Genomic DNA, 8871 nt, shown 5'->3' with positions numbered 1-8871 from the left:
TCTGTTCAGCGACCATCCCCCCACCTCCCGCGAGTGGTGGTTGGGGTGTCTGAGCACACACGGCTCCCTGAGACATGAATGGCAGCAAGTGAACGGCAGCGCCACAGGCTTGGGTTCNAGGGAGGCAAGTCAAGATGGTTGCTGATACATTTCAAATGACGTTATCAGGCGGAATACTTACTTAGTGACGTGCAAATTGTTCTTCGAAACGTTCACTGTGAGATTGAATTTTAAAGCGTAAAAATAAATTCTGAGCTGGGCTCCCAAAGACCAGTCAGGTTCCAGAGAAACTGAAGCCAGAATGGGCCTGGGAGCTTTCGTGGAAATATGGAGATCCGATCTGGGGTGTCAGGTGAGAACTGAATGACTCCGCAAGGGTGTCTGTTCAGCGACCATCCCCCCACCTCCCGCGAGTGGTGGTTGGGGTGTCTGAGCACACACGGCTCCCTGAGACATGAATGGCAGCAAGTGAACGGCAGCGCCACAGGCTTGGGTTCACGTCCTCGGGAACTCGGGAGAAGCGCAGCGGGGGCCCAGACGCAGCTAGGGGGCCCGTGCCGGCCACCTGTGCTCTCCGACGTGAATGAACACGGCCAGCAACTCGGGGTATAAAAAGTTTAAAACCAACTTTTATTCTGTGGTCGTTACAGAGGTTAGATAAGTCAGAGGCGTACAAGTCACCAAGGAAAGAGGGTCCGTCCCCGGGGCCACCTGGGGCCGTGGATTCTCGAGGGTGCCGCCAGGTGGCGTGGCTGACAACAGGTGCCGGAAGGTCGGCTGAGTTGGGCCAAACCTGGTGGTCTGTAAGGACGTGGGGGAAGGCAGCTGGGCGGGACCATCGAAGTCTTTTAAAATAAAAGGCACACGTGGCCTTCCTGAGCGGACTCGAATTCGCAACGGTGGTCTTTGGGAGAAAACAGAGCTGCCGGTGCAGTGGGACCGCGGCGGCAAGTTCAGGAGCCCTGGGCTGCGTCGGCCTCCTTTACCTACACCGCCCGGTTCAGTGAGTTGGGCAGGCGGTCGGGGGCGCCCGGAAGCACAGTGACTGCACGGGTACAGGAGGAAGCTAGCGACGCCTAGTGCGTGACGGTCTAGTGCGGCGGGGCGGGGGAGCTGGGGCGGGAGCAGCCCCTGCGGCGGGGGGGGGCCGGCACCTGCGCGCGACCGGGGCTGTTTGGTGTTCGCGCCGGTGCCGGATGCCTTTGGTAGCCTTTCCACGGATCTTCAAGAAAGGAAGGAGATCCGTTCTGGAGCGTCCTCCGAGGTAATAAGTTAAGAGTAAGCACCACAGTGGCCCCGGCTGCGCGCGGCCGCTCACAGGTTCTTCATGCACACCTGGCAGCGGCTGATGTGCGTGCGGATGAGCCCCGCCTTGAGCGTGTCGGCCGAGGGCGCGCCCTGGAAGCTCTGCTCGGGGATGGTGGTGAGCCAGAAGCTGTACTTGTTGGCGTAGTAGTGGCAGGTCCCGCGGCCCCCGTTGCACTCGATGAAGGGCGTGGCGCGGAAGTCCTCCAGGCAGCTGCCCGGCGACACCAGCGACTGGCCGCCACCTTCGTCGCCGGCGGCCGTGTGCTGCGCAGAGGGACACAGGGCAGGGCGGTGAGCGCGCCCATCGGGGCGGCCCGGGGGCTCGGCTGCACTCCGCCCCTCCCCGCACCCGGGACCCGGCGCACCTGCCCTCGTCCCCACACAGCCAGCCCGCCTGCCTTGCTCTCTTTAAGGCTAGGGGCGGGGCTAAGCAGGGCAGGGCGTGGCTAAGCGGGGGAGGGGCGTGGCTAGCGGGGTGTGGCGGGCCCGCGGACCGCAGCCCCCGGCACAGGCGCGGCAGGTGCGGGTCCAGGGACGTAAGCCGACGCCCACCATGTGTGGTTAAGTAACTAACATAATATAATAAAAAATATTATTAAAAAAAAAAGAACAACAACAGAAGCAGGTTATCGCCAGTGGATGCGGCTGACTTCATCTGGGGGAAAATACTGTCTCCCGCATCACCCACCCAAAGAATGAAGTGCTTGCCTGGCAGGAGAGACCCCAAAATGTGACCTTTTTTAAAGGAAAAATAAAGTCAACGTGAGGGTCGGCCTGTGAGGTCGGGAAGGTAAAAATTAGGACCAAAGACAGTGGCCCCTCTGGGCGCCTCCACAGCTTGTGTTTATGAAGAGCGGATGGGAGTGGTTTGGAAAACCCCCACTTGCTGATTTGTCTGTGACCAACGCCTAACTTGTGTGATAGTTATTGTTCCAATCAGAGGGACCCTTTCTCCTGGTCTCATCAATGCCGCAGCCCTTGTTAAGGCGCACGGGAGGCGCAGCAGACACGCGCCATTTGGCTTGGAGGCGCAGGCCGAGCTTTGTGCAACGAGAGTGCTCTCAGCTACGGGTTCCGGGGAGCACGGGAGACTGTGCTGGGATGCGCTGGGCAGGGAACCTGGCTTAACCTCTCTACACAAAACCAGAGGAACAAACAGCCTTGGAGTCTCCCGCTCCCAGAACGCAGGAGCCCCCCAGCCCAGAGCCGCCGCGCTGCCCTTGGTGTGAAGGAGCGGAGGCCTGGCCGGGCAGAGTGGAAGGACAGCGGGAGGGAGCCGTCCAGCCGCGGTCAGGAGGAAGCGCCCTGCCGGGAGACTCAGAGCTGTGGCCACATCACTCCCTTTGCAAAGGAGCAGCTCAGTTCTTATTTTTGAATTTCTAATGCAGGTTTAAAAATCTGAGGGACCGCAGCTTACTCCTCTGACGCGGAGGCCCCCTGATGGACACGTGCAACCCAAAGGGGTTTTCCTGTCTGTCCTCAGAAGTCACCTTATAGAGTGACCTTGAGAAGTAGACAGCTTGCCTGTCTTTGCACAAAACACAGGATTCTGTTGCTTCAAATGACTGCAGCACTAATACTTCTAAAAACAGTAAAACAGCAAATTTATCTTTTCCTACAACTTACAGATATTTATATAATTTATGAAATATTTAACACATTGGGCATCTAGTCAATATAGTTGGAGTTCTGACACTTATAATAACTATCAATGCAACAGAAGGCCCACTCTCCCCGCTGGACTTTCCTTTCTCCCTGCCATGGCAGAGTAAGCAAGAAAACTTTGGGGTTGCTATCATGGTAGCCCAGTTTATCCTCATTACACCCCGCATAAAGTCCTGGTGGCAAGTTAATGGGCCCCTTCTGGGTGGGGGCAGCCCATGCCTAACATGGCCCAGTTAGCAAAGTGCAGGCAAAATTGCAGGCTGTATTCCTGCTCTCATCTCCTGGGCCAGCCACCCTTGTGCAGTGCACAACCTGAACAACTGTCCTGTGTGATTATTCTTACAAAGGCAGCTGTTCTTGCTTCCCTAGGCAGGGTGTGTTTGGTGAGAGGAACTAGATTTTCACCCAGTTCCAAGCTCAGAGAGAAAGTGGGCAAGTACTACGTACCATGAGGAAGGAGTATCCAATCCACAGACTCCGCCATCCGGCTGGGCAGTGGGGGATGGAGACATCTTGGCTGTGTACCGCTATGGCGACGGCTGGGGCCTCGCACACGGAGCAGCGGCTGATGTAGGGCTTGATGTCCTCCTCGGCCACAGGCATCATGGGCAGCGGGGCGGTGGTGGACAGCCAGTAGGACTTGTCATTTCGGCTGGCATAGTAGCACACATCACCGGGGTTGCAGTACAGGAAGGGCATGGTGCTGAACCGAGCCAGGCAGGAGCCCGCCAGACCTGTGGAGAGGGGTCACTGCTGAACGGGGCTGGGGTGCTGCTCCCCAGGCCTGGGCAGGTCCCGAGGCCCCATGTCAATCCCCGCCCAGCAGCCGCCTGGCGGAGCTCAGACCTGCCCGGGGGACCAGACTGAGCCCAGCAATTCCTTGTTTCGGAGCAGACGGCCCTGTCCTTTTAGAAGTTCTCACGCTTGCCTCTGGATGAGGCCTGGTTGGCAGGGAGCGGGTCTTTATGAACGAGCACCCTGGCGGAGGCCTGTGGTGGGGGGTCTTAATGCCCCAGCCCTAAGAATCCCCTGATGGGATCCCAGACGAGGGCCTGGCTCACCACACCCTGAGGGGCCCGCCTAGAAGGACTGCTGGCTGCACCCCTTCCTCCCCCAGGTAATTCCACAGCGCCAGGTACTGAGGTCGACTCTCTCAGGGTGGGCCGGAGTGAGGATTGAGCAGAGCCGGCTTCCGACCTCCCAGGCACTGCCCGAGCTTAGAGCCCACCGTGCAGCACCCGCAGCAAGCCCGCCCGCGCTCTGGGGCCTGCCCCTGGCCTGTTCCCCACTCTGCAGCGTAGGCCCGGCCCTGCTTGCCTCGGCCCCGCTTTCGTTTCTGTTAGACTTCGTTTGGAGGCAGAACGTGTAGACAGGAACGAGCACAAACCATCGGGGTTCTGCCAGACAGGTTCCCCACCACCGTCCCGCCACAGACGCCACAAAGGCGCCCTCCCCGCACACCCCTCCTTCTAGCGGGTGCTTGCCACATGCCTTCTGTGTGCTTGGAAGTCAGTTTAATTCCTTCTGGTGACCAGGCTTACATGAATACATCTGTGCACACACATTCGTATCTGCTCTCCCGGGGTTTCTGCGTGAGACCCGGCCTCGCCCCAGCCCGCTTTCAGAGCTGCCGAAGCAGCTGGTGGTCTGCAGGGAGCAGGGCCAGCACCCCGGGTGGGGGGCGGGGGGCGGCACCAGGAGAGCACACCGGAGCTGCGCAGGCCGCTGGGGCCGTGACTGAGGTTTAGAGCTTTCAAAGGTCATTAGTCTTTTCTGCAGCCCCAGGGTGTGGACTGCTGGTGCCCTGGGTCAGGAGGGGCTGGGCCGTCCGAGTGCCTGCAGAAGCTCGTGGGCCGGCCCAGGCACGGCGGCGGTACCTACCCAGGTCCTGGTTGTGGGCTTTCTCCTGGCCTTCGAAGTACAGGAGGCTGTACCCGCTCCACAGCGTCTTCATGCCCACGGGGCACATGGGCTCCTGGTCCGTCTGGCTGTGCTTCACCAGCAGGTAGCCGATGCTGACGCTGCGGCCCGGCATGCCCGGCAGGCCGGGGGTCCCCGGGCGGCCCGGCTCCCCTGGAACCCGAGAGACAGCGGCCGCCTTCCAGTGGCTGCGTGGACCTCAGCCCACGGCATGTGGCTGACATCCTCGGTTCTTGAGGCTGCTGCCTGCTTTCTCCCCAAAGCCCAGCCCGCACTGGCTCCGCCCCTTGCAGACGGAAAGCCTCCTGTGGACGACCTGATCCACCAGCGGCCTGAGCCAGGGGCCGGGTGTTGCAACACTTGGAGCCAGAAGGGCTCAGAGCGCTGCAGTCCAGTGCCCACCCAACACACAGGTCTCCTCTGCCCCGGGAGCCAGGCCCCCCTGGGAGGACCTTTCGGGACAGGCAGCTCACTGCACACGTGGGCCATTTCTGGGTTAGAAATCTGCCTCCCATGACACCCGCCCAGGGGCGATTCTGCCCCCAGAGCCCAGCAGAACGTCCAGTCTGCCTTTCAGCAAGGTGACCCTTCAAACATTTGAATCCGCCGTCCTGGCTGATCCAGAAAGGCTGTACCCTTCCCCTCCATGGACACTGTCACTTGTCATCACTTCCTCACAGGCTGTCCCACCGCTGCTGCTGCCTTGGCCTCTCCTCTCTGCTGGTCTTGACTTTCCTTCATCCCTCCCCGAATACCACAGTCCGTTCGCCGTCCATCACTCACCTTCCTGGCCCACCGGCCCCTGCTGTCCCATGGGCCCCTGGTCTCCTCGGAATCCGGGAATAGCAGACACACCACCTCTCCCCTGGGGCCCCGCCTTCCCGGGAGCCCCGCGGAAACCTGCAGGGCCACAGAAACAAGCGTGACTAGCACGGGACGAGTGACGACGTTCAGCATCACTGCTGCTGAACAAGGCTTTTCAGCCGGAAAACCCAAGTGAAGACAAAGCAAATGGGAAAAGGAGCCTTTCCCCGGTGGCTCGGCAGCAGGGCTCCCACCTGGTTCTCCTGGGGGGCCCTGGGGCCCCATCTCTCCCTGCGCCCCCGGGGGGCCTCTCCTTCCCTGCGGACCCACTGGCCCCGGCTGGACGGAAATCTTCTGGGGGATTCCTGCAATCCCAGGGGATCCCACGGAACCAGGGGCACCTGGAAAGGGAAAAGAAAGCCCAGTTGGCACAAGAGAACCCCTTCGCTTTCTTGCTCCCATCTGTGTTCCATTGTTTTATCCGTTGAACCCAATGGTGGAGGTTTCCAGAACCATCCTGGTCTCCAGAGACGAGATGGATAATAACCCGAGAGGTCGCTCAGCCCTTTCGGCAATTCATGTCACTCACCACGTTCCAGTGGGGGCGACGGTAGGTCCCCATGACAGAGGGTGCCCTTAGAGGGGTCCCCAAGCCTGAGAGGCAGGGATAGTCCCGAGACCCACTCCTGGTGGCAGCCAGCCTGAGATGGGGGCTCTGCAGGGGTGCGAATGGCCACTTACCTGGAAGGCCTCGGTCTCCCTTGGGTCCCTTGGGGCCTCTGTCGCCCACAGTCCCGGTGGCTCCTGTGTTTCCCATGAATCCCGGCTCCCCTCTGGGCCCTTCAAGACAAGCAGGACTTGCAGGCCTCGCCTGTCTGGCTGGGGACTCCAGCCATCCCTGACCAGTGCCGCCAGCCTCCTCGAGAGGAGGAGCCTTCAGCGGGGACACCATTACCTTTCTCTCCCGGGAGACCGAACACACCGGGTCGGCCTTGGGGCCCGGGGTCCCCGCCCCATCCTTTGGTCCCGGGGTTTCCCAGAGCTCCTGGGTTCCCCTCATCTCCTTTGGTTCCAGGAAGAGCAGCAGGCCCGGGTGGCCCGGGGGGCCCTTGATAACCTATCGACGTGTATCACAAGAAAGAAGTTATATGGAAGGAAGGCGCGGGCTCCAGGACGTGCTGCAGGAGGCGCCCAGGGGGCCAGACGCAAAGTCCCCCGTTTGGGGGGAGTCTTTAGCCAGTCTGGCGCTGAATGACTTCTTTCGTATACGTAAGCTAAAACTTAGCGTTTTAACCGTTTCTAAGCCTGTGGTTTGGGGTCCGTACGTACATCCACTGTGCTGAGCGGCCGACACCACCGTGCCCCGCAGAACTTTCTCGTCTTCCCAAACGGAAGCTCCGTCCCCATGAGTCGGCGACTCTCCACCGCCACCCCCAGCCCCGCCTGTGGATCTGAGCGCTCTCGGGACCTTGCACCCGTGGCATCACACAGCGCCCGTCCTTTTGTGTCTGCCTTATTTCACCTCACACATGTCCTCCCGGTGCAAACGAAGTCTGTTCCATCCCCAGGGTAGCCCGGTCCCCGCCAGCTCCTGCCCCCGCGGGAACGGGAGTCCTGCTTACCTTCCAGGCCAAATATGCCCGGCGCCCCTTTGTCACCGGGCGAGCCAGACATGTTGGAAGGGGGGGTGATGCCTGGGAAACCCTGAAGTCCTGGACTCCCGACTGGGCCTCGTTCCCCTTGGGAGGGAAATGGAAGTCCGTATGAGCATCAGCACCCCACATTCCGATTGCTGGTTTCCCCTCCCTGCCACTTCCTGTCCCGGAGCAGGGCCGCCAAGGAGAGGCCGTGATGGGAGGGGCTCGAGGCCAGGTCCGGGGAGGCCACCAGCCCCTCCTGCTGCCCAGAGGCCCCCACGCATCGAGCTCAGCGATGCCGCTACTGTGGGTGGCGCGTGGCCCTGAGAGGTTGGCTCTGTTGCTCACCAGCACTGGTGCTGGGACCAGAGGCTCCAGTCCTGGCGGCACGAGGCCTTTGGGCCACGCGGATGCTTTCAGTGCCCCCTGCAGCCACCCTTCCGTAGCTTTACAGAGCGGGTCCTCACTGCTCACGGTCTGTCCTTGCCAATCCGCCTACTAAGACCGACTGGTGACCCCAAATCAGTACTGGCATCCCTCCCAGATGAGCAGAAGGGGCGGAATCCCGGGGTCCCCACTGAGGTCCCTGTTTCAGCTCAGGGTCAACGAGGATGTCTTAGTGGAGTCACCTTCCCTGATCACGGCCAGAGGCTGCGGCCCAGCGGGCAGCACCACCCGTCTGTGCAGAAGCCACCAGGTCGTGGGGCTGCTTGAAGAAGGGCCACTAGGCCTCAGGACTGTTAGGGCGCCTGTACATTCCAGGTCCCTTGGATGGACCACAGAGGCCTCCAGCAGGGCGACAAAGGTTTGAGAAACACGCTTCATGGACAACGTGCAGTGGGATGAGCAGCGGTAAAGCCAGGGACGCTCCGGAGCACGGACAGGGCCGCAGGATTCTTCCCCAACAGGTAGTTATCGGACACTGAACTCTGGGGCAGGCATTTCAGTGAGGTGTGAACGGGAATAAGAGAGGCGATTTCTGCCCCGGTGGAAACCATAATGTCCCCGTTGCCAGGGTTGGAGCCTGAACGGCATGCGGCGTGCAGCAGGCATCGGCACCCATCGCCACACAGGGAGCAGTCATGGAGGTGTCGAGAGCACAGTCTACGGGCAGGACGGCGGGCACCACGCAGGACCTATGCCTCTTGCTTCCCTCTGTCCCAGGTCTCACCTCCGTATCCCATGCTGTGTTCCCTGACCCCTTCTAGAAGGCAGATGCCCTAACAAGCAGGACCCTCTGAAAACAAGCTGCTTTGAGGACTTCTAGAGAAGCCGGCATTGCTCGCTGGGCTCCTGTAAGAGCTTCATCTGTATTAACTCACTGAATCCCCTCGACCCCCAGGTGTGTTTTATCCTCAGTTTATAAACAAAGCCACGTCTAAGGTCGCACCAAACAAGAGGCAGAACAAGAATACACATGCAGGCACCTGGCTTCAAAGTCACGGGCACTGACCCTAGAGCCTCACCTCTGCCTAGAGACGTGCTGGTGGACTGACCCTAGAGCCCTAGAGCCTCGCCTCTGCCTAGAGACGTGCTG

At 60.5% G+C, this 8871-nt stretch overlaps 1 protein-coding gene across 1 annotated transcript in view; it reads right to left on the bottom strand.

Moving 5' to 3' along the window:
- Positions 1-609: 609 nt before the first annotated feature.
- The window catches only part of COL4A2 (collagen type IV alpha 2 chain), a 169918-nt gene continuing 161656 nt past the window's right edge, over positions 610-8871 (bottom strand). Inside the window, exons 41-48 of the mRNA XM_034665466.1 lie at positions 7320-7436; positions 6653-6814; positions 6439-6537; positions 5952-6098; positions 5677-5793; positions 4855-5046; positions 3421-3707; positions 610-1572 (exon numbers count right to left, since the gene is read on the bottom strand). Of these exons, the coding sequence (XP_034521357.1) occupies positions 1315-1572; positions 3421-3707; positions 4855-5046; positions 5677-5793; positions 5952-6098; positions 6439-6537; positions 6653-6814; positions 7320-7436 (1379 nt within the window). The 3' untranslated portion in view covers positions 610-1314. The remainder of the gene's footprint in view (positions 1573-3420; positions 3708-4854; positions 5047-5676; positions 5794-5951; positions 6099-6438; positions 6538-6652; positions 6815-7319; positions 7437-8871) is intronic.

The sequence above is a fragment of the Ailuropoda melanoleuca genome, chromosome 7 (assembly GCF_002007445.2).
Source record: "Ailuropoda melanoleuca isolate Jingjing chromosome 7, ASM200744v2, whole genome shotgun sequence".
Taxonomy (NCBI): domain Eukaryota; kingdom Metazoa; phylum Chordata; class Mammalia; order Carnivora; family Ursidae; genus Ailuropoda; species Ailuropoda melanoleuca.
Note: the sequence above shows the minus strand (reverse complement) of the source record. Positions and strands in the feature narration are given on the sequence as shown.